The sequence below is a fragment of the Leptosomus discolor genome, unplaced genomic scaffold (genome assembly GCF_034619465.1).
Source record: "Leptosomus discolor isolate bLepDis1 unplaced genomic scaffold, bLepDis1.hap2 HAP2_SCAFFOLD_49, whole genome shotgun sequence".
Lineage (NCBI taxonomy): Eukaryota > Metazoa > Chordata > Aves > Leptosomiformes > Leptosomidae > Leptosomus > Leptosomus discolor.
Genome location: NW_028237886.1, coordinates 432,067 through 457,968, shown reverse-complemented (window position 1 = coordinate 457,968; position 25,902 = coordinate 432,067). Strand labels below are relative to the sequence as shown.

The window sequence follows — 25,902 nt, the reverse complement described above, 5'->3', positions numbered from 1 at the left end:
GAACGTTCTGAAGGAAATCACCTCCATAGCAAGAGGCAACGGAACTCGGACGATATCCCGCGCAGCGGAGCCGGATTCCACCCCAGAGCCCTCTGCTGCGCCACCGGCGGCCTCCTCCATATTGCTGGGCTGGGGATGGCCTGTGCCTGCAACCAGAGCGGAGGGAAGAGTGAGAACCAGCCCGGCTCCCCGGGGCCCGCCAGCTGCAGGCCGCCGCGGGGCTGGGCACGGGCACCCGCGGGGCCGGGGAGGCCGGGCGGCCGAGGGCCGGACGGTTCAAGGCCCGGCCGCGGCCCAGCCCCGCACTCACCCGCCGCCGTCTGCGCCATGTTCCCGCGTTCCCGTTGCCAGGCGACGCAGCAACACCCGGTCACGTGAGCGCTCCGGGCCGCACCACCTCAGCCCGTGGAGGGGGGGGGAACGCGGGCCGCACCACCTCGGCTCGTGGAGATGGGGGGGGGGCTGTGGGGGGGGCGCTCGGCCCGCACTACCTCAGCCCGCCGGGCCCGGGGGGGGCCCGCGGCGTCCCGGCCGCCCTGGCGGCGCCAGCCCCGGTGCGGGGCAGCAGGTAACGGCGCCGAGAGCTGGAGTCCGGGCGGGGGGAGCTGCGGGGACGAGGCACCCGGGACGCTGCCCAGCACCCCGGGGACGCATCCATTTTCTTTTATCCCGCTCTTTGTCTTCCCTTCCCACCGGAGCCCCGAGGCGCTCGGTGTGCTGCCGGCTGGGGGCTGGCGGAATGCGAAAGAGTTCATTTTAACTTTATTTTCTGCTGTTCTGGGCTGGCTCCCTAAAGCTTGGGGTGTATTTAGGATTGCCTTCCTTTTGGGGAGGGGGTCCTCTCTCAAATTGCCCCAGTATCTACCTCTTCCTTTGCTGTTATCAGCAGAGACATGAAGGTGGATGGTCGGTGTAATAAGTAACATATTGTGCTTTGTTCATTAAACCTGTATGGGAAGGTATGGAGGGAAGATTTCTGTGCCCCCAAGGCTTGATAGCCCAACCGAAGGACATCCGGCAAAGTCAACAGGACCCGCAGCTGAGGGGGTTGAGTAGTCACATTCTTGCATAAGTTCACCCACAGGGCAACGAGGAAGACCTTCAGCCTTCATCCTTAGGATCACCAGGAGGCAGAGAAAGACCCCCCAGCAACAGAAGGAACATGCGCAGAGTATCGACCTGATTGCGACATCGCGAATGCAGGAAATGAGACTGTATATAATGTGCTTACACGAGGCGGGAAGGCGCGAGCCGTTGGCGGAGCGCAGACTCCCCGGCCGCCCAGCGCTGCCTTTGCTCTTGTTCGCTTGCTAATATAATAAAATTCGCATTGGATTTTGACACTTTAAATTGTCCGTGTCTCTACTTATCACAAACAGAATGAGTTAAAAAATTTCAACAAAACAAGGAACAAAGTCTGAAATACAAATTACTGGGATAAACCTATGTTAAGGCAGGTTTATTAAATGCAGTTATTCTGTCACAGAACAGATTGACAGAACAGTCGAGGTTGGAAGGAACTTCTGGAGACCATCTAGTCCAACCTCCCTGCTCAAAGCCTATGACCTCGTCTAGTCTTTCAGTTGGCTTTGGATTTTTTTATTTGACTCCAGTTTCTACACAAAGGTATTCTGACAAGTGTTCAAGCCATCCAATCACAGTTAACCTTAAGCCCAACAACAAAGAAGCAAAAGAAAAGGTAAGTGAAGGTAGTTTTTCTTCAAGGCAATAAATACTATTAAACATCACCAATTAACATGTGTACGCCCTGCAACTGAAGCATCCTGAATTGACAATAATTATAGCAGTAAGTCTAAAGTTTTACAATACTTACTTCAGAAAAAACAATTCCAAATCTAAGACTTTGCAGCTGTTTAGTTTAATATCCACCTACACCTGTTCTTTTACTCATTTTATTGACTCTATCAGCCTGTCTGGGCTCTACATTTTTCAGAATGCAAGATGTATATAGATATGGTCCTACTTTCTATCTCAATGAACAGTGACACAGTAAAGTACTCGGACATTTCCGATCATCACTCCAAGCTGGGCTAAAAACTGGCTGGATGGCCAAGCACAGAGAGTGGTGGTGAAGGGAGTTCAATCCAGCTGGCGGCCGGTCACAAGGGGTGTCCCCCAGGGCTCAGCACTGGGACCGCTCTGGTGTCACATCTTGATGGATGAGCTGGATGAGGGGATCGAGTGCTCCCGCAGGGAGCTTGCAGATGACACCACGTTGGGTGGGAGTGTCGATCTGCTGGAGGGCAGGGAAGCTCTACAGAGGGATCTGGACAGGCTGGATCGCTGGGCCAAGGCCAGTTCCACGAGTTGCAACAAGGTCAAGTGCCGGGTCCTGCACTTCGGCCACAACAACCCCCAGCAGCGCTACAGGCTGGGGAGGAGTGGCTGGGAAGCTGCCCGGCAGAGAGGGACCTGGGGGTGCTGGTCGACAGGCGGCTGAACGTGAGCCGGCAGTGTGCCCAGGTGGGCAAGGCGGCCAACAGCATCCTGGCCTGTGTCAGCCATGGGGTGGCCAGCAGGAGCAGGGAGGTGATCGTGCCCCTGTACTGGGCACTGGTGAGGCCGCCCCTCGAATGCTGGGTGCAGTTTTGGGCCCCTCAGGACAAGACAGACACGGAGGTACTGGAGCTTGTCCAGAGAAGGGCAGCGAAGCTGGTGAGGGCTCTGGAGAACAGGTCTGATGGGGAGCAGCTGAGGGAGCTGGGGTGGTTTAGTCTGGAGAAGAGGAGGCTGAGGGGAGACCTTACTGCTCTCTGCAACTGCCTGAAAGGAGGCTGGAGTGAGGTGGGGTCGGTCTCTTGTCCCAAGTGACAAGCCATAGGACAAGAGGAAATGTCCTCAAGTTGTGCCAGGGGAGGTTTAGATTGGACATGAGGAAAATTTTCTTTACTGAAAGAGTGGTCAGACATTGGAACAGGCTGCCCAGGGAGGTGGTGGAGTCACCATCCCTGGAGGTGTTCAAAGACGCACCCATGTGGTGCTCAGGGTCCTGGTTTAGTGGTGGGCTTGGTAGTGTTAGGATAACGGTTGGACCTGATGATCTTAAAGGTCTTTTCCAACCAAAATGATTCTTCTATGTTGCACCAGGGAGGTTTAGACTGGACAACAGGATAAATTTCTTTACCGAAAGGGTTATCCAGCATTGGGACAGGCTGCCGAGGGAAGTGGTGGAGTCACCAGCCTTGGAGGTGTTCAAAAAACGTGTTGATGTAGTGCTTCTAGACATGGTTTAGTGCGCATGGTGGTGTTAGGTCAACGGTTGGACTTGATGATCTTAGAGGTCTACTCCAGCCTAATGATTCCATCATTCTATGATCACTACTGGCACAGTTTTAAGAATGGGTCAGTTCATACCTCAGAGCTATTGTTTTAAGCTCTCTGACAGCTCAAGCAGACAGTGTGTTACTGGATTGACTTGGTTTTGGTGTTGAATGTTTCCTGGCAACTACAACTACAGAACTGGTTCTCATTTGAAAACAAAATCAAAAACACAGGTCTACCTCTGTTCCCAAGATACTTTCTTTTATGTCCCCTGGGATTGCTGCTATTATTCTAAGAAGTTTGGCTTTACACAAAATCCTGCTTAAATTGAAGATGGCAAGGAACAGCATGTATTACACAAATCTGCACACAAAGTTCCACCAACAGAACTTCATTGATTCAGGTTGTGAAAATTTATGGCTACTGATCACCATGTTCAGAAAAAGGAATCAAATAGCTACACAAGTTCACTACAAATATTTCAAATCTTACTGTATTAAGCCTTTGAGTGGAATGGATCATCAAAAGCAACAGGACTGCTTAAAGAATGGAAGAGAACTTGCATTTCCAATGCACTGAGAAAAAAAATAATAACCACCATCATCATCATTTAGTCAGATCAAAGTAAGTCCTCGCTTTTTATCTGTTATCTGTTTAAAGGCTCCATATTTAATAACAGAGCTTTAATAAAGAACAGAGGACTTCCCACATTTAAGATACCCAGAGGACTTCCTTAAGCTCCTCAGTACAACCTGACACCTGAAATAACAACATCCAAACAAAACACAGACATCTCACTGCGTTACTCAAAGGTCCATGGGGACTAAGGGTTTCTGTACAAAAGCCGGGGTAGTACAGATCTGGAAAAAAACAAAACCCATAAAGCACACTGGAGACTTTTTGGACTAAATAGTCGCCAAAGGAAGGTGCAATGGAGAGGGGATAAAACTAAACGAAATACAATCCGTTTAACTCCCAGGACACTGTACACTTTGTAAGTGAACAGGACAAAGTCTCCTTATCACAGTAACAGGTAAAACTTGGGGATAACACTATAGATTAGCCATGAGAGGTAGTTTTATGCATTTTATGCATATGAATATAACTTTTGATGAAGCTATTACAAAGTAAACATTTGAAGCCAGTTTATTCCCTACTAGTTGGTTTTCTGTAGTGGTTTTATTGCTTTTTACCCAAGGGCTTACAGAAATAAGCATTAATTAGGTCTTTTTTTTTCCGCTGATGGCAGAATACACACATGGTAATCTGCCCAAACCATTGTTTTCCCATGCTACAGCTACTGGCATAGTAGAAGCTAGCCCTAAAAGAAAAAAAGAGAGGACTAGAAGCTACTGAATATATTTTCCTGTTCATTGTCAGAGAAGTGATTGTCTCGATCTCTTTCAAAACAGACTTTGCTTTATACCCGTGTGTTTAGATACCCTTGCAGCTGGTTACCCTATGGAGAACTCCAAAGATTAACAACCAAATCTGAAGACCCAGGTGAACCTTGTAAAACACCATTCAGTGATTCTGCACCTTCCACACTGGTTTTGTTCAGCCATGTGCCTCTAGTGGTATATTCTACTTTTTGTAGTGAGATGCTCTAAGAGCTTTTACCGGCACATTATGTCAGCTTACGTGCCCTGTCATGACAAGCTTGAGTAAGGAATGCACTTGAACGCCAAGCTATGACTTTTCCTAAAGTCACTGGACGTGACCAGATCCGAAAGCACGCAGGGTGTTAACGTCAACAGTGTGATACACTTTGCAACAGCCCTACTGCTCATTGCTTAGTGAAGACACACCTCAAAAGAGCACTTAAGTCTTCCTCAGAAACTATCACTGACATTTCCAAGAACTGAAAAGACAGGCTGTCTTTCTGAAGCCGTGCAACAACTTCATGCTAATCATCCAGTGTCAGGAGACAGATCAAGAAGTTGTACAAGTTCAGAAGTACACTGACAAATCCAAGTTTTTTGTCCCCAAGGTCGGTTGGAGAGTTATCGCTGCAGTGAACTCACAGTCCACAAAGATCACTAACTAGTAAAATGTTTGGGGGCTGTTGAACTATAAAGTTGCAACTGTCTCTCACTCAAAATAAAAAGGTTGTCAGGACGCACTCAGTTTTGTAAAGCAGTCAGAGTACTACTTAACTAGAGGCTCTAGTTTGAGACTGGAAAACTCTCTGAACACCAGTATCACAGAACACAACTATTCCCGTTCTCGTGTTTCAGATTTGGAAGTATTTGCATTTTATTTCCAGTACTAATGGCATCACTTTTGTTCTAGCCAGTTTTATTATTTTGCTGTCCTGGCTCCCGGTCCTTTTGAGAGAAAGGTTTCATTCAGTCCTTTGAACAATAACGATGAGGTTACTAACAATGAGTTTAAGAAAGAACTGACACACACAAACTTGTTCAGGCATCCAGAACAAAAGAACCTGGAAGTGTTGAGAGCAAAGTTCAGGACGATGAAGAAAAGGATCTATTTTTCATTTGTAATTAGACCAAGAAGGGAAAATGCTATAAAGTAGATTCAAATCATTTAGATCAGATTACCAGTGCAGCACTGTGCCAAATTATAAATTAGGACTTTACTTCATTTGACATTTTTATCGATATTAGAAGCATTTTCCAAAGCCTCAGTAGAAATTGATGGAAAAACCAAAATCTGAACTCTCACACCCTAACCATCAGACTGCTCTTCAGTCAACACTTACTCTTCCAGTGGTCATTCCAACACTTGGGACAACTGAAATAAACAGACTGTAACCAGGAATAAAAATCTGTGCTTTAAAAGTATTTTGCATAGTTAAGGCCAACACTTGACTGATTATTGCAAGTCCTGGCCAATTAACTTGAATATATCAAAAGTAAAATAAACACAAAGTGCATTGAGAGCAAAGCACAAACCAACGGGAACTTCTCACACAGGTGACCGCCACAGCATAGTATTAATAGCGATGGCTGTGGCTGGGACAACCACCTGAAAACCTCCTATTGACAGAAAGTAAGACTAAGGCTTGTGCAACTCTACAGAGAAGCTGGCCATTCAAATCCCTGGGGCTCTAGCCCTTTAAGAGACAAAGAATTCCTTTATTTCTAGGAAAAGCAGAAAAGAATTGCCATCGAAACCACCAGAAGACCTTGAGATCTAAAACCACAGGTCAGGCTATTTATTTTGTCGTGGCTTTGGTCAGAAACTCATTCATCAGTGTCACCGGGGTGTTTCTGCACTGTCCTGTTCTAAAATGAATGCTCCAGCAAACTTCATATTCATTTCTTCAGAAAAAAAACCCAAAACAAAACAAAAACCAACCTTTAAGAGAAAAACCCACTATATTTCTAGCTCTTTGATGACAAAGGCAGACTTCCAAATAAGAATCATTTCAACCCTGTGCCTGTAGAAAAATTGTTCCTCTGCCTCCTCTGTTGCTATTCAGAGATTTCTAAGCAGCTACGAGTCCCGACCAGACAAACGTAACAACTTCAAACACTCCTGGCAGAGGCCTGTTTATTATTTTCCAGTATGACTGTCTGCCAAGTTTCCCTGTCCAGGGTTTGGCTTGGCTTTGTTTGGCGCTTTTTTTTTTTAAAAAAAAGAAAGGAACTGTGTGAGCTAAGCTGTGTCAGGGACTCTCCTTCCAACAGTTCTTGCAGAAAGTGGAAGTGCACCAGCACGTATGCAGACTTGTATCTGAATACGGTTCAAAACCATTACAAGACACAGCACAGTCAAAACTTTAGTCTTCAAAAACCAAAATGCTATGCTGTGAGTCTTGGAAATCATTTACCAGTACAGAATACTCAAAGTTGTTCTTAACACTTGATGAAAAAAGCATAAACTTTAACGAAATCAAGCTGAAATTGATGAACACAGACATCTTTGGCTCCCCTCAAAATACAACCTTTTAATAACACCTTTGGTTTGATGACTTTTCAATGCAATTCTACAGCGCCTGTTTCCAGTCTATTGCCCATCAGTTTAGCTGTACAAATCTGCACACAGCGTTACAGCACAAAGGCACAGATCTGGTGAGGGTTTCTTAGAAGCACTGCTGCACACTGTTATCTTAAATGATGGTCTTGTGATTAAGGCACCTAAAGGCAAGAAAAGGAGGACGAACCCCCCTTCAAATCCCTCGCGACCCTGTACAGGTCATCCAATCCCTCGCTCTATATTCCACATCTAAAATACCAAATTAAGAATTGCTCAAATATTTTAAATTTTTTAAAATCATTTGCTAACTGCATACGTGGCACTCAGACACAAATGCAGTCAGGCAGTCTGTATGTGCGATAAACACTGAAAACAATTTCTTTGCAGGAGTAGAATTAAAAGCAAGAAAAAAATCAAGAGCCTTTGCAAAGGTTCTGCACACAATTCTCAGCTTTCAATCTGAACGCAGTCTGGAAAGGCCAACGTGAAGGAATCATCCTCTGGCGAGAGTTTAATCCAATTTCAAATAACTCCAGTAAAAGCACCCAACAACAGAGATATTTCTTAAAAGGGCAGTGGTTTGACACGGCAAGCCTTTTGATTACTCTTGCTATTAGGAGGTTTTCAGGTCTTGAGGTACAAAACTCTGTTCAGGACATGAACTGGGGAGTTGTGGGGGAGACAAAACCCTGAAGTTATGACTGCATGAACAACAGCAATCACTTCAAAGTTACCATCCTGAAGAACTAAAAACTTAAGCCCATACACGACTCACAAATGAGACCGTGGGTTCTGCTGCTTCTCTCCTACAAATAAGTAACTCTCCTTGACAATTATGCATTAGAAAAATGCAGGGCTCCAATTATTGTTTCTAACTAAAAACATTTGTAGCGTATTTCTAGGAAAAAAGGATTAAGGGTGGAACTCCTGGAGGCAGCCAGACATACACTGATTTTATAGGAATTGTGATCATTCTATACTTTTGAAAAACCACGTTCTCGATGTTATGGAGCCAGACCAGGCAGATCATCTCCTGACAAACTTCCTTGCACCCAACGGAAGGATTGCCCCTTGAAATTTTAATCATGTCTCAACTATTAAGAAACTGTCTTAAAACAAAAAGATAGATCTAATACATGATTTCCTACAACAACGGCAAGCTAACAAAAATATTTAAAGGTGACATTTTGGACACATTCATCCTGTTATTGTGGCTGCTACTGGTCAATAGCCAGGGATCAAGGTCTCTGTTAACACAGACAACTCCAGAACATAATCCTCACATGAATACACTACCTCTAGTGCTAGCAGTACCCTGGTTTGAGGAGCTGAAACAGCAGAATTCCTCTGCAGAGCTTCAGTGTGTGCAGCATTTCAGGACACATAACTGGTAGAAAATCCCCTGCCCTTCTTTAGTTACTCATCGCAGCATCCACAGGCAGATCACAAAATACTCTGAAACAGTAAACTACTTTCAGCTCCAGAACAGCTCAAACCTCCATTAGTGCTAACAAAGAACTCAGTCATTTGAGGACAACAGACTGAGTCGACCTCCCGAAGAAAAAACCCGAACCAAAACACCCCCCAGCCCTCCTCAGCTCAGCAAATAAATCGCATCAGGCTTTCCCCTCTGCTTCCCCCTGCCCCACAATTCTAAGTGACTTTCTAGTCTAAAGGCACTCACAAATAGCCACACCGTGCCTTTGTCCAAACAAGCCCAATGAAATCAGACGGCTTCAGAAAGCAACATTTACGCCGTGTGACGGCTGCTGCAAACGCTCGCACTAGGAAACTCCTGTTCACTATTGCACACCACGAAACATCTAGGATTATTAACGAAACATAAAAGAAAAATAATGCAAGCTACTGGATTTGAAAACTCAGCCATCCACCTTCGAGGAAGGTGCAGATTCAACTGTATGACCAAGCTTCCAGTTTCAACTGATGGCTGCTGCAAAGCAGCTGTAAAAACGGCCAAAGTTTTGTACTACTCAGTTTGAAGCATTACTTGTGCTTCTCCTGACCCTTCTACACCAAATTATCTATCTTCAGATAATAAAAGCATTACGCTGCAATCTTAGTCGCCAAGGTTTCTCCTAAACCAACTTCTTACTAAAGGGTCTTTGGCCAACGCCACTCTGATCTACTGTTACTTTTCCATCACCATTTTATCTCCACAATTTTATTGTCAAATGTATAAGCTTCGGCCTCTCGCCGTCAATGTTCTGCTATCAAAATACCAAGTCCCTGGTCATGAGGGTACTACAAGTAAAAAAAATCGAACCGCTCAACCTTTAGAAACTACAGAATTCAAACATTCAGTGAAATTAAATGGTTTACTATGAGACAGATGACTATTGACAGAAACCAGATTATTAATAAAATTAAAATATCGCATTGCTAGTGGTTTCCACAAGAGAATGACATTCTGAAAAAGCCAAAGACTATCTTGGAAAGAATCAGATGTTGCTAAGGTTTTCTTTCAACAACTCAAGCTCCCACAAAACAAGTAAGGTATTTATGGAAGCAACTGAAGAACATGACAAACAAACAGGCTACAGAAAGCCCCCTGAGCCGAAAGAAGAGATAATCAGTTGAAGAAGTGACCTGTTTCTCACTGTGTTTGTGTTTTGTTCTGGTTTTTAAGTCTGCCACATAGGCACCTAGATTAGGCAGCTCCACCAAGCTTTCTCCGCCAGCAAAAGTATTTTCTTGTGCACGCATCACCCTGCAGTCAGGCTTGAAGTCTGGCTGGGTTTAGTTTATTTCTGCTGATACACGGGGAAGATGAACACTAGATATTTGGAATCCATTTTATTTACATTTTCACATCCCTTAACCTAAATATAACCACCCAAATTTTCACGAAAGCAGGCAACACAAAACGTGCTCACAAACTGCACAGTGCTCACTATGTTCAACACCTCTTGGACACTTCTCAGCCAGGGGGACTTTGTTCTCCTTCTCTCCTCTCCCACTGCACAGAGCAATCAACCTCACCTAACACTTCACCTACTTCCAGCCACAAGTCTGGAGATAAGAAATTCCAGGGGATGAGTCAGCCCCGTGAACCAAAGCAAGCGAAACCAAAAGGGAGCACCTTGGATCACTGGTCCCTGTTGTTGCAACTCCCACGTCAGCATTTTCTGCAGCCCTGGCTCTCAGCACTCTCTTCCTCCAGCCACCCCCACCCTCCTCCCCACCTCACCTCACATGCTCTGCATCTCCTTTTCCGCTCCCAGCCTTCCTTTCAACACATCCTCCCCTCCTCCTGTTTGTCCACTCGGGCAATCCCTCCTACAAAATCCCACTTCAAAATGACGACTAACAATATTGCCATGCCATCTGTCTTCGTAACATATCACTCTTCCTACACCTTTTAACTCCTCCTTTTATAGGGAACAGAATTCTTTTGGAGTGAGGACTATCCACCATTACACTGTCTAAAACAACTCGTTTCTGTTCTTAAGTCTTTCATCTTTAATATAGCCGTGGTTAAAAACGACTATGTATTTCCTTGATTAGGTTTCCAACTGCTGGCATAAGAACACAAGCTCACCAAAACCTGACATGCTGGCACAACCTCTAAATGCTTAGCAGAGCTTTAGTCTGTTCTTCCCATCTATCCTATGGTGGGTGGTTTTGTTGGTGGGTTTTGGGGGTGTTTCAGGCATCAGACTCAAACCAGAAATCTAGACTGTAAAGGTACTAAATCCATCTCTGCATGGGCATTGCAGGTTCACAAACATACATGTGAATGCACAAATTCCTTAAGAACCATCCATTAAAAAAGAACATAATAAAGAATGACCTGAATTACCATGGCAAGTTAAATTACTTTATGCACAACATATGCCACTCTTCTGAAGTAAAGAAAACATGGGACAATTTAAAACTGTATTTCTGGTACAGAACACCTTCTTAGTCAAATGATGACTTATATTCAGTTATTTTAGATCATTCCTGTGTTTTCTGTTCAGGTAACACATACCATCAAAAATCAGAAAATACAGCCCCGGGATTTATCACTTTTACTTTAGTCATACCATACCCAAGATATCTACATAAAAGTTTTCTAAAAGCTACAAAACAAGCCTTGCTGTAATCAGAAATGAAATGCAGCGCGTACACGTTCACCCCAGAGGACGACATGTTAAAAAAAGGAAGAGGTAACAACAAAACACACCCTGGAGAGCTCTAAACCAGATTTGGCTGTTATGCAGCGGAGAGAGAAATGAAACTGAAGTGAGGAGAAGCAGCCTTGCGGTAATGCAACACAGAGGCCAGTCACTAGTGGTGCTCCAGAGGTCAACACTGAGGCCAGTATTGCTGAACACCTTCATTAACGGCCTGGACAGCGAACAGGTGTACCCTCAGCAGGTCTGCAGATGATAACATTTGGAGGAGTGCCTTACACACCAGAGGGTTGTGCTGACATTCAGCAGGACCTCGGCAGGCCGGAGAAACGGGCAGAGAGGAATCTCCTGAAGCCCTACAAGGGGAAATGCAAAGTCCTCACGCGGGGAGGAATAACCCCGTCCCTCACTGCGGGCTGGAGGCAGACTGTCTGGAAAGCAGCTCTGCAGAACAGGACCCGGGGTCCTGGGTGAAGCAGCCAGCAACGCGCCTCGGCCACAAAGGCGGCCAACAGTGTCCCGGGCTGCATTAGGAAAAGCACCAGCAGGTCGGGGGACGTGACCCTTTCCCTCTGCTCAGCACTGGTGAGACACATCTGGAGTGCTGGGCCCAGGTCTAGGCTCCCCAGTACAAGGCAAACACGGACATACTGGAGCCCGATTAAGGGCTTGGAGCATCGGACATACAAGGGAAGGCTGTGTGAGCCAGGATTTTGTAGCCCCAAGAAGGACGGGGGGTGGCGGGAAAGAATCTTATCGATGCGTATAAAAACCTGATGGGAAGCAGTAAAAAAGAGTGGGTCTGACTCACCCAAGTGGTGCCCAGTGAACGGACAAGAGGCAACAGGCACAACTGGAAACACAAGAAACTTAAAAAGGAAGTTTGGGGTGGGTTTGGTTTCTTTCTTCCCCCCTGCTCCTTGCTGTTTGTTTTGTTTTTCTGTGAGGGTGGTCAAACACTGGAACTTACCCAGACAGGTTGTGGCGTTTCCATCCCTGGAGCTGGTCTAGGTGACCCTGATGGGAGCAGGGCGCCTGGACCAACTAAATGATCTCTAGAGGTCCCTTCCAACCTGAACATTAATCTGAGGGTAAAAAACCCACTTCTGTGGTAGGAAACAGAGGAACAGATAATACTCGCAGCAGAACTGGGTTAGTTTTCCTGCTGCTGTTTACACCTAACAGTAAAGATGATTAAGCCTCAGTACTACAAAGCTAATTCAAACAGCTCAAAAATCCAAATATTTGATACCAAGTATTTATAAAACCAGCTTCATTTTACCTCAATGTAAGAAACTGCCTGTAATCTCTCTCAGTTTCCTACAGACAGCACACCAGGTTTCACTGCTTACAAATGTGAATGCCACAAAACTGTTTGCTTAACGGTCGATGGATAAAACCACACAAGAACATGAAGGAAGATTCACCTGTGATGAAAGTCTTTTGTAACATTTTAGCTAGGTTAAATATACAGCTTTTTAAAAGGAAATACAAAAGCTGCTGTATCGAGAACTCCAGAAAACAACCTCCTCCACTGGATGACAAATATAATAGGGGTGGCAGCAATAAAAACGTGTTCATTACTGATCTGAAGGCAGGACCCGCAGAAGTGAGGCCCGAATCAGTTTCCAGTTCCCACTGCTTAACCAGAACTGTGCTACACAGAAACCCACCTCGGCAGTTTCAAACACAAAAGGAAAGACTCATTGTACATCTCATCATACACAACTCAGAAAACTCGTATTGCAAACCTCCCCTGAGGAGCAATGCCAAGCATTATGGATTAGCTGCAACATCCCACAGCCCTTTCAACATTCCCACTGGGTACCGCGTACTGATATTGCACCTGAAACAGGACATACAGCCTTGCTGTAGCACACACTGGTTTAGGCAGCAAACAGCACAGAGGCACAACTGGGATGGAAATAAGCAGGGTCTGCTCCTACTTTCTCTGCAAGTTTCAGGAAAAGAACCTGTCACTGAGGAACAAACCCAAGCTGACATGGGCTCTGGAGTTAATCTCTTTCTTTTCTTCTGCTTTTCAAATCTAAATCAGTTTTCACTAACAGCGCCAAAACCTGCCAGTAACTTTTACAGCTGCAGGGTCATCAACTTCAAGACAGCTACTTGGCAACCTTTCCACACCATTTGGATGCGACTGTGTTCACCCGGACACACAAACAGGCTGTACAGAGAGAGACAACATAAGACAGACAACTGTTTTCAGGCCAGCATGTTATTTTGAGGAGGTTCACTTTACACCCTGAAAAAGAAGATGTTTCAACAAGCAGCCAAAGAGCACCCTTAAGAAGTATGTGACAGAACTGGAAGTTGTAGCTGAGAGACATAAGCTGTTAGCCTGCTTCCAGGGACACTGATCGTAAAAATCAGTCCTAAGTTATATATTAGACCCAGTATAGATGCAGCTACTTTGTGGAACACTTTGAAGCCTCCAGCTGATGGAGTTGTAAGCATGCAGTGTCAGCTATACGTGTATTTGTTTGATCGAATTACAAAAGCACGAATATATTCAGTGACTTGATCAAGAGGTGACCCACAGTGGCAAACCGAAGAACGGTTATGAAAGCAATATCTGCATTCTAGAACACCGATTTTGTCACAGTATTTTAAGGTTTATTCAAGAAACAGAACTAAAGCAAGCTGTATATACGGTACCATAGATGGGTACTAAATTTGCTACTGATCGAGTTTCATGCCAGCAGAGCTGAATCTCGCAGTCTATTCAGGCAGCCTCTCATTGCTCAAACAACTCAGCAGGCAATCTATACAAAGTATGGAACAAACGCCCCCAAAACGGAGAAGGTTCTTCAAAAACACCCCCACGACACACCAGACAACACATCCTTTTAAGAACCAGGGAAGGTAGAGGCTAATGACCTCCCATCTCATCACTGACAAAATTCCAACACTGAAAACAATCTCAGAATAACTACACGGTCTCCAATTCCTCAGTCCTACTCCAGCCCTATTCACAGCTCACAGAAGCTATAAACCTCTGGAGAAAAAAAAGAAACAAAAGGACAGGAGGCTATTTTCCAAAGAGCTCTTCAGAAGCACGAGAAGCCTGCCCGTGCGAGGCGCAGAAATGGTGTGCTGGAAGCGGAGCTACACTGTACGATGCCGACAATCTGCGAGGCCACGCTGCAGCCCGCAGAATAACCCCCTGTCCGGAGCTGGACGCTGGGGTAGTTTGGCAGAGGGTGTGAGAAAGGAAGGCAGAGGCATAAGCCGCACCACAATGCCTGTATCCGCTTTGCAGCCTCAGCCCCTCCCTATGAAACCGCAGAAGGGACTGGAAGGCTGTGGACAAGAAGTGCCCACTTCTGAAAAACGGAACACGGGAAGTGACGGCAACTGGAACGATGCCGGGCCGTGAGCACTGGGACAGTGAACCAAGGAGGCTACGGGGCAGGAGCACTGCGGGAAATGAAAAGTTAATCCCGAGCTGAGTGTAGAAAGCAGCGAGTTCCTGCCATGAGCTCGTTCCTTCTCAAGTGAGCAGCAGTGGAGGAGAGACAGACACTTGGATGGCATCAGATACACAGCCCAGCCAGGGGAGGGAAGGGAAGAACAGAGGAAAGAAGAGAAGCAGGCCCCCTCACTGAGCCAGACCAGAGCTACTGCTGCTAGAAGGGAGCCAGACTAGAGCTGGAGCACTTGCCTCTGTTTTTTTCCCCTCTCAGAAAACCAAGGAGAAGCCACCAAACTTAGACACCTACCTGAAATGCATTCAGATTTTGCTGACTGCAAACCCCTACTCTGAATCACGCCTAGCCTCAGAAAAACTCGCCATCAAAAGCACGCAAGAGTGACTTCAGAACATCCTCCTCTTTGGCTGAGTGTTTGTGCTGCCCTGAAGTAAGATTCATTCTTGGATCAGTGATTTCATAATGTAAAATACAAAACCCTTCAAAAAGAGACAAATACATAAGGTGGCAGTTGAGGACAGCAGTTATAATATTCCTCAAATTACACGTTGCTTTCTCTTAGGTAACTTCCTAATCTGCCTTCTCCAAAGGCCCTCCTGTCAACTGAACACACATTTCTCAGGCTAACACCCTTCAAATGCAATTTTAAAACGTGTACCTATTTCTGTAAAATTTGTCATGTAGCAGCCTCAAATCAGAATTCTGATTTTTAAAAACACTTCACCTATCTGTTTTACAACACTCATCACACCCCAACAGGTATCTTGTATGCTGTTTACTCTCAGTGTCCTCAGCTGCTTTGCACTCAGGCTTGTTAAGCAAAGCAGTAATTTAGCAACGTCGGCTCGTTTGTTAATGTCTCCCCTAACATGACATCTAGTCTCCCCCTGATTTCTTTACAGCTGGATTTACAGCTTGGTTCTGTCTTCCTGCAGCTGAATAAGCACCTGACAGAAACGCCCAACTGAACAGTCACATACTCATTTTGAAGCAGTCACGGAAATCTTGAGGAAAGACTCAAGAGCTTGAAATGGCCAAGAGCTGGCAGGAAATAAATCAAAACTTTGATACCTCCATACACCCCAAGTTAGCAACAAGAACAATTCAAGAATCACTAATTAAACAAAAGGCCGTATGTAAACGGAAAACCTCATTTTCATTATGATTTTTCTCTAATAAACAGGCCTTGCAATTTCTCAAAGGGTTTTTTTTGTGTGTTGAAAGGAAATACTGCCTTAGAAGGTAACGAAATTTTGTTTCATAGTTCAGCATTGCCTAGTGAATTACAAGCTATTGTTTCTATATATAAGCAGCAACATTGTGAGACTCCTTTAGAGATACAAAGACTACCGCATCAAATAATACCGACAACCTTACACCTCAAAGCATGAATTTAACTCTGCTTTCATTGTATTACCACCACGGCAGCGTTACAGCATTTCTGAAATTACACTTTTGTCCAAGTCACTGTGTCAACAGACAAGCCAGTCTGCTCCAAGCACCGAAGGGCTAAAATGGAATAAAACGGCTCAACCAGCTAAGATGCATTCAAACATGAATTCTAGTGGTGCTTCACTTCACTTTGCTACTGTAGTCAAAATTTTACTCTCTGTATTTTACAGAACAACAGAAAATCGTAGGCGGATTTTTGGGTTCAAACAAAAGTTTGATGCCTTGCCTTTCAAGCTCTTACTACGTAAAGATGCAGGACATCAAGAGATGACGCCCATAGTCTTGCCAAATGCAACGAGATTTCTCCTTCAGAAGACCTACAGAAGTTGTCAAACCTTAGTGCCAGCACAGTCCATTCGAGGAGCTGATCCTTCCACCATTTTCAATTAAAAGTCAGGGTTTCACTTCCCCCAACCACCACAGCACAAACCACTTTAACTTCCTAGATTGTACCAGCAAACCTTTACAAACCGATGGCTGAGCACAGGAGCACACAAAAGCCCTCAGAGAGAAGAACACTGGCAGGCCTTGTTCATACACCTCGCTGAGCACAACCCCTCCAGAAGAAGAGGCAGAAAGACTAGGTAGGCAGCTTCAGAGCCAGCGCCCACAGCTGGCACTAGCCACGAGCTGCAGCGCTGCTAGACGTTCAGCTTCTGAACATCCGCATCAGCCGCTTCCACGTGCCCATCCGCCCCTTCACTGCGCAGGTGGAACGAGGAGCCTGGGCTGACCCTGACTCCCCAGCAGCTGCCCAGCCTGGACACCCAGCCTGACACAGACGGAGGCTGGTGCAGAGCTCCCCACGCCACAGGAGCAGCAGCCTGTACAGGCAGGGTGGGTGGCTGGCAGGCAGGCAGCCCGGCAGCTGAGCGCCTTCCTGCAGGCAAGACACACACGTCAGACCCCGTGAGAAAGGGTCGTTCTGATCCCTACCAACTCCAGGGAAGACAAGCATCGCGCTGCCTGCGAGCCAAACAGGAAGGACACTCCGCTCTCTTGTACAGCAGGTTAGAAGTTGTTTCTGCTATTTCTTTCTCCTCAAAGAAAATGTCAGCGTAGACACAGGCGATTACACTTGATTTCCTTCTGTATTTCAACTCTCAAGCAAATAATTGGATAGGTGCCTCTCTGAAGTCACCTACAGGACTTCTGACAACAACTGCGTGGGTCCAACACCCCTGAAAAGAGACAGAATTACATTTATCTCCTTTTTTTAAAAAAAAAAACAAACCACAGATGTAATAAGAAGTTCTTGAAGCTTATTAGCAATCATCACTAAAGGTATAGAAAGCAAAAAAAGCCATTGAAAAGTTTCACATGGAAACAGATAGAAAATGGCCAAATCACACTTCCTTTGCAGACTACAGTGAAGGGTCTTCTCTAACCAAGACAAATTAGAAATGCCTGTATTATGCAAACCCATATCGCAGTTCATGGCTTGAGAAGCCAGGGATTTCCTACTGTGTTTCTAACAGCTGGACAACTAAACTACTTCACTGTTTACTTTGTGATGCCGCATTCGTGATATGGCAGAGCCTAAACATTTTCTTAAAAGAAAATGAGCCTGAAGGAGTTAACCTCACACACAGAAAGCCTGATACCTGCCAGACCACCTCAGGCTCTACAGTTTTTAATAATGAATAGTTACTCATGCATTGCATAAATATTATTACATCATATCTCGTATGTATGCAAAATCAGAACTACAATAAAATAGGTTCCTCTGTTTCAATATTGTATCAATTAACCCACTCATCCACTTAATTTGGAGCTGTAGATGCATCAGGTCACAACAGCTTTAACATCTCACATGCCTCTGTGTCTAAACAGGAACAGACAGACCATTCTAAATACAAAAAAACCCAACCCACCACCACCACCACCAAAAGCCCCAACAAAAAAAACTTGCTCTACCATAATAACTGGGTGAGAGGAAAGATACCATTACTGTTCTTTTTTATTATGTTTTTGTCTTGCCTAACATCTAATGTACATATCAACACCTCACTTTCAAGATGTAAGTCAATAAAACACGTAGAAATACCTTCATCCCCAAGGTCAGCATTACACAACGTGAGTATAAAATGGATCACAACAAGGACACTGAACATGGCTCACATCTCAAAGAACACGGCTTTTTTTCCAACTCGGTAATTAATGCATGAGTAAACTACAATAAGTATTACATTCATTTTCCTAAATATTAAACTCGTTAGAAATTTGTTCTGATGGTCAGAAACACACTTCAGACATGGGAAGACTGTAACCCTGAGCCCATGGAGAAGGGGCAACGAAGAAGTGGGATGTGACATGAGGAAGTCTCGGGGGCAACACGGGCCAGGGGTTAGGACGTTCCCTTCTGCAGCGCAGCACCAGTGCCCGCCGTTGTAGGCACTTTGTACCACGCTAGCGTAGGACCACCATAAAACCCCCACTTTGCAAGTCCTGCACAAGTCTCCCTTGTGACTACGCCCAGAGGCTTCCCCTCGCACGCTCACCCCTTCGCCACCCGCCCCGCAGGAACACACCTCCTGCTGTGCCGCCTTCACCCCCGCGCCCACAGACTGACCCCCCAGGTGACAACCCAGGAATCATTTACAGCCACATGAAACATCTGAATTCGAATTACTTCACATCTCCAGCTTCTGACTAGCAGCACGAAATTCAGTGGCTTTAATTGTGAAACAACCTTTCCTAATTCTAAGCTGCTGAAATAGGCTGCTGAGTCAGCACCGTATAAAAACTTAAGTCTTACGCTAAAGGGGGAGATGAAAACACAGGAATTTGTGCCCCCCTGTGCTGCACAGTAATCCCACCCCGAAATTCCACTCCCCGTGGCTGAGCGTAGGCTGTATCTAACAGACCCCAGCCTGGCACGAGCAAACCTGTCCCCACGGCATTCCAGAAGTCTGGGCAGAGACCGACTGCTGCTCCTGGCCCCGGCAACTCGGACCCGGGGGTCTCCCTCTTCACCACCTGACGCTGCCCTTGGCAAGCGAGCCCGGGTTTGAACACCTCCCCAGCAACCCACCAGCACAACTGGTCTTGTACCAGACAGCTGCCCTTTTTCCTGACAGAAGCAAGGGGCTCGAGGAACTGGAAGACCAGCAGCCAATTATCTTTCCTAATCACAAAACAACCCCGCAGACCTTTACTTCAGCTGATGGCAAACTCCTTCCGTTCACAGCTCAGTCCTTGCACAGTCCTCACCATCCTCCAGGAAACTGGGTGGGCCTGGAAATAACTGGGTTCTCTGGACATACACACACTCTTCACCTTGAAGGTGTACTGATAGCTACATCCACAAGGTACCGCAGGGGTCACAGCATACAGGCCTGTTCTTCTGCCAGAATAAAACACACAGCGCACACCCAGAAACCTGTACCGTGAACTCTGATCTGAGAATCAGAGCTTTTAAAATCTCCAGTTGCTGACACTGCTGAACTGGTAAAGCACGGTAGAGGTCTAAAGCTTTTCCAAGAAACTTCTCTGCCTACATTGTATTTACGTGCACAGGCTACAGGTATTTACAGGTTCTTATTCGTGAGTGCCTAAATTTTAACCAAACCTTCTGAAGCACAGCAAGTTCTCCAATACTCCAAGGTTCTTTGTTTTCGAGGAGACTTTCACACTTTGAATCAGCCTGTCTCTAGTTAGATGAAGCTAGCCATTTCTATACCCCTTCATTGCCAAAAAAGCTTGTTTCATGTCCCCCCAAGATGGAGGTGTTTGTTAACTGACCTGCTCCCGTCTCTCCAATCCCACACGTGGGACCAGTCCGTAAGTATCGCCTCGGGGTTGCTCAGCCACAGCTTTCCAGGCTCAGCTTCTCCTCGTCCACCAAGCACCTCGTAAAAAAAAGACGTAATTACAAAAGTTACTGCCTTTGCAAAGTTGTGGGATTCTAACTGGGCAGAAAAGTTCCCCAAGTCATCATACTACCCAGTGTTACAGCACCCTCAAACACAGGGCTCAACTGGCGGTTCACAGGAAGGCCGAACACTCCTGCCTCGAGCACAGCCACACTCAGAAGCACCAGGAACACCTTTGGGGGCTGTAGCAGTTTGGGCTGTCTAATTGCAGTCCACGGGCCTCAGTCCGTTAGAGTTTGCATCCAGCAGCGTGCCTGGCTACGTCACCCCTGAGCCATGACTCTTCCCAGTCCTTCTCCCTCCACCTCTACCAGGAGAGTTGTTTCAAGGGACACAGGAAAAGTTGTGTTTAAAAAAATCCAAACAAAACCACAAAACAAAATAAAACAAGAGATAATTCTAAAGCCTCACTGATTTACGTGAGCGAGCTTAAAGCTTTGCAGAAACTTCAGGCAAAGCACCTAGAAACTGAAATGACTATTTTTATCTTCTTTGCTGGAGGCACCTACACAAAACTGTTTAGAAACTCCACCCAAAAGGGAACGATTCCTAGGTACTGCCTTTTGATTTGGGTTGAGGTTTGGGAAACTGTAGAACAGTAGGTACACCAGAGACATCAGAGAGGACTTCTCTGAAGGAAGGTGAGGCTAAGAACGCTTCTGAACACACTGCGAATGGTCAACAGAGCATCAAATTGTGACTGCAGACAGTAAAACAGTGTTGAGTCCTTCATACCAAGTAAAATACCATCTCCCCTCAAAACCCACACCGACAAGCAGCAAGGGTTACTGACACTGGCATTACTGAAGCTACAGAGAACTGTGCCTGCTGCAGCTCAACAGCTGAAATTTTTACCTCACCTACAAAGCCAAAAGCTAGAACATTATCTTCCCATGGAACATACTTATTTGCCACTTAAGAGGCCACCTGAATTCAAAACCATCGGCTCCGTTCCCACAGCTTTCAACAGCGAGGGTTCTCCTAAGGAAAACCCACTGTGTGCTGTAAGAAAGCACAACCAGGGGCATTGATTGTCATTTTGCTTCAGTTAAACACAACCGCATCTCCGAGTCCAACGATTCAGCTCTGCCCTCCCTCGCTTCCCGGCGAGGTGACCTCGAGTACGGCGTCACGGCCAAGGTGACAAGTCCCGAAAGCTGCGGCTTCCCAGTTCAGCTCCCAGCCCCCACGGTCTGCAGTTACGGCAAGGGCCGTCAAGCACTTCCCTCCCTCCCTCCCTCCCTCCCCGCCTCCCCCCCCGGCAGCGCCGAGATGAAACCCTCTCACCTCCACCCCGCCGCGGCCGTCCCCGGCAGGCGGCTCTCCGAAGGCACGGGGCGGCCAGGGAAGGGGAGCGGGCCCGGCGGCAGGGACGCAGAGAGCGGGACCGGAGGCCCCGCGGGCGGACGCCGCGTTACCTCGCTCCCCTCCGGGGCCCCGCAGCGGCGCTCCCGCCGGGAGAGGCCTCCCGGCCGCGGGGCTGCAGCTCCCTCGGCCCGGGCCGGGGCTGGTGTCGCGGCAGCCGCAGCGCCGGCCCCGCCGCCGGACGGCGAGGCGGCCCCGGCAGCGCCTCTTCCCCCGGGCTCTCACCGCAAGTGCGAGCGGCGCAAGAGCGCAGGCGCCGGCGCGGCGCGGGGAGGGCGGCCCGGGGCGGGGGGGGGTCGGGGGGCGGGGCCGGGGCGGCCCCTCCGCTGCCCGGGGGAGGGCGGGCGCGTCCGGGCCGCGTCTCCCGCCGTGCCGGCGCCTGCGGGACAACGGTCCCGGGGCTGCGAGCGTCCCGCCGGTTGCTTCCGCCTTCGGTCCCCGCTGCGGCGATGAACGCGCTCGCGGGGCGGCGGGCGGGAGGCACGCGCGGCTCCGAGACAAAGCCGCGATCGGGCACAGGGTCATCGGCCACCGCCGGGGCTTGGGGCCTGACCCCCCCCTCTGACGAGGCTGCAGAGCTGGCAGGTAGGAGGTGCCCTTGGGCCAGCGCCTTGTAGCTCCTTTTTAGCTGTTTTTCATCTCAAAACGGAGCGCGCGAGCTGGGGAGGCTCGTGTGGCGCCGTGGGGGATGTGGCTGGGGAGCTGACGTAGGCAGGATCTCCCTGCGGTTCCTTCCCTCGGGCAGAAATCAATCTGAAACTCGACTTTCTCGGGTGAGTTCGCCTTCCCGGTGGCAGCGTGGGATCCAGGAGCAGCGTCGTGAGTGATAAACCTCCTGTTCGCCTCCGTGGTCAGAGCTGAGGCTTCTGCTTACCCGCTTCAAACACCCCCCCCGCCCCCCGTTCTTTTTTACCTTCCAATCTAGAATTTATTTTCCTCTGTGAGAGAAGGGGAAAGTACTGTTTCTGGGAGGTACATAGTGGTAAGGGGATGGCACGACTTGCGACTGAGGAAACGGTTTCAACCATTGAGTCTTGACGGTGCTGTAAGCCTTTGTGTTCTGTCTTGATGGTCACTGCTTTTTAAACAAGATCGAGCTCGTTTTATACTTTAGATATGGGGAGGAAAGGATTGCAGAAGAGTTGGATTTGTGGGACAACAAGGGGAGGCAACTCATCCTACTTCTACTTACGGGAGAGGGAGTGGGGAGAGGGAGTGGTTTGCGGGGCTTTTTTTGTACTTGGTATTGATGTCCTCAACTTGATTGTCATTTAAAAAGGCAGCCAACAAATGAACCAAACCCAAAAACCACAACCAAAACCAACCAACCAACCAAAAGAACCCCATAAAAAAAACCAAACTGGTTTGGATTTTGCGTTTCAGTGGAGTTTTTTTCACTATGGTGAAAATTCTTGTTTTAAGACAGCTTATAGTAGCTTCTCAGTACCTCCCTACTTCTGGCAAATTTGGAAAATTCAACCCTTGTTCTACACCTATTATGTTCTTAAGTTTAGGCTGTAGAAGTTGTAGGCATTTGAGCATCTGAAACTTGGGCCATTTTTTGGTTTAAGTATAAGTTTTAAGAAAGTTTTAGTCCTGTGTTTAGTGCCATTTGTGTTCAGAAAAATCACAGAATCACACGCTCTGCTGACTTGTGCGTCTGTATATCTCTTTAAATGTGTGTTTTGAGGCTTAGTTGGCCTCTGCATAGTTAAAATCTTGATGTTTACCCAAACTGAGTTTTTTGTGAGGCCACTTCACCTCCAGAGCCTGGGAAGCATTTGCTGAAGCAGTGCTGTAACTGACTCAAAGAAAACTCACTGACAACTCAGTGTTATTAAGCAGGGATTCTGTATTACGGTGCCGGGCAGCACGGGGGATGGCTCCTTCCACCCGTGCTCCAACGGGTTAGCAAAACACATCAGTTCCTATACACAAAAATCATACGTTTGTGAAAATGAATTTGTGAAACATACCTTTGTGTAGAAACTGGAGTCAAATTAAAAAAATCCAAAGCCAACTGAAAGACTAGACGAGGTCATAGACTTTGAGCAGGGAGGTTGGACTAGATGGTCTCCAGAAGTTCCTTCCAACCTCGACTGTTCTGTCAATCTGTTCTGTGACAGAAGAATTGCATTTAATAAACCTGCATTAAAAGAGGTTTATCCAACTAGTTTGTATTTCAGATTTTGTTCCTTGTTTTGTTGAAATTTTTTAACTCATTCTGTTGTCTTCAATGACAAGAAGGAATACCTGAGTCATTTCCACGTAGTAGAAATTAATGGAATCAAAACTAAAACCAAGTTTTCAGCTCTTCCTCAGTGTTGAAAGTTTTACAAGACCTTTTTTAAAGGTGTTTTTTTCTTTTATTTTATTAAGCTATCTTGAATATTCCATAGTAGACTAAACAAATCTAAGAGGGAGATGGTCATAGACTAGGGATTATTAGTCAGATGACTGAAGAACTTGCTGAACACTAGAAAAAAGAAAACAAAACCAACCCAAACCCCTCGCTCTTGCCAGATCCAGTCCCTGAGCACCTCATCACACACCTGAGCTCGGCACTGGACACAGCTTAGTGCAAGGCAGCAGCAGCAGCTCATGCTGCTGCAGAGCTACACTTTGAGACCCCAACCTGTTTGTGAGGTAGCAGGGTCTGGTTAAAGCTGCTGGTTCTCTGAGTTCATTGATAACGTCAGAGTTAAAGAAATTAGACCGAAGCCATTCAGTACAATACTTGAATGTGTAGTGCGTCAGGCAGAGGGCTTTTGAGCCGTGATTGAGTTGCTTACAAAGAACAGAATCAGGATTACATGGGGCTGTTCTTTGATATTTTGGGATTTTCAGTCCTTTGCCACCCATGTGTGTAATTTTCACCTACTTTGTTTTTTATTGTGAATGGACACAGTGAATACCTGGCTATCAGTGCTTTTAAAGCCTTACTAAAGCGTTGAGTAATAAATAAATAGGGCTGGCTTTTTCTCATGTTGCTACCTCCACATGCAACATTTTGTGATGTCTCGAACAAGGTGACAGTTCTTAAACTTTTGGGGGTTTTATGCTTCCTATACTACTTGTGGCATCCTCAGGGAGAAAGCACGATACCCAGAGCAAAGCAGCAGACTTTTGAAATGGGCTAACTTGGATTCTTCCCTTAGTTCTCTTGCTACAAAGCACGTTCTAGTTACTCCTCACGGTTAAAAGCTTGGAGGCACAATTACCAGCTGACACAGCTCCCGTGTCATTTCTCTGTTTTCCCAGATGTTGAAATAATAATGCAGTGCCTCATTCCTGGAATGATGACCGGGAAAATGCTCACCAGCTGCATGTTATACTGTGTTTTCTTCAGTGTTCTGCAAGTCCAACAAAACTACAGTTTAGTAAACGCTTGTTCCCTGACTGCAGCATGGCCATCCGCACATGTTGTTGCAGCCTGTTGGGTGTTTATTTTTCCATAGGTAAAAATTAGAAGTACTTGATTTTCAGTTATTAGGGCTAAATGATGAGGAAACACATGGAAAAGTTCCACTGTATGTGATAGAAAATGTACCTTAAAAGTGAGAGTGTGGCTGTTTATTTTGGAAAAGTGGTTGCCTGTACTTTAAATTCAGGAAATGTGAGTGTGTACTCGCACAGTTGGATACAGCCGTGTTTACTCTGCATTTCTGAAATTACAGTGACTGTATCCAACCTGTTGTGCAGTATCGTGTGGAGTCCCTGGTGCTGCGTATTGCAAAGCCAACGAATTGTGTTCCTGGGACACCCAGCATCCAGCAGCGAGCTCAAGGGAAAGCCCTGCAACGTGCTCCCTCAGTACCGGAGCCAGAATCCCGCTCCTGCGGCAGTGCTGTTCTCGTGTGAGCCTTCCAGCCGCTAGAGCCTTCCGCTGGGATAGCGCAGAGCTACTGGTTTTCAGCCTGCCTGGGACAGGTTGAAAGCTTAGGGAAGTAAGTGGTTCATCTTTTCTCACAAACTTGAATTCCCTGGAGACTTTAGCATCTTTTCAGAGGTACTGAGAACCCTTGGGTGTCATTGGAAACCAGGGGCAGGTGTGAATAGCACCATTTTCTGCTACACAATAGAGATGATAAAAATCTACCCTGTGGGGGTGTGGGTGTGTGCATGCACACACATATACCTATGCACATCAATAGGTATTTTTAATTAAAAATAGAATTAGACTGTTCTGTTTAAAAAAAAAATGAACTCTGTATGTCCGTGTGTGTACAGCTGTCCCATTCTTGTGGTGAGGCCGGTTTTTCCTATTGCTTCAGAATAACTTAGAATGTCACATAAATGTACTCCCTGTTTTCCAAACTGGACTGGTATTATTCGGCTGTATGTTAATAAATGATTGTTGTTCTCTTTTAACAGTTGTAGTTCATTCTGGTCTTAACTATG

The 25,902-nt window shown here is 46.5% G+C and overlaps 1 protein-coding gene across 1 annotated transcript in view; it reads left to right on the top strand.

Moving 5' to 3' along the window:
- The first annotated feature begins 327 nt into the window (after window positions 1-327).
- LOC147412479 (serine/threonine-protein kinase PAK 3-like) overlaps window positions 328-25,902 on the top strand; it is a 63,908-nt gene continuing 38,333 nt past the window's right edge. The window contains exon 1 of the mRNA XM_086481332.1: window positions 328-374. Coding sequence (XP_086337458.1) covers window positions 328-374 — 47 coding nt within the window. The remainder of the gene's footprint in view (window positions 375-25,902) is intronic.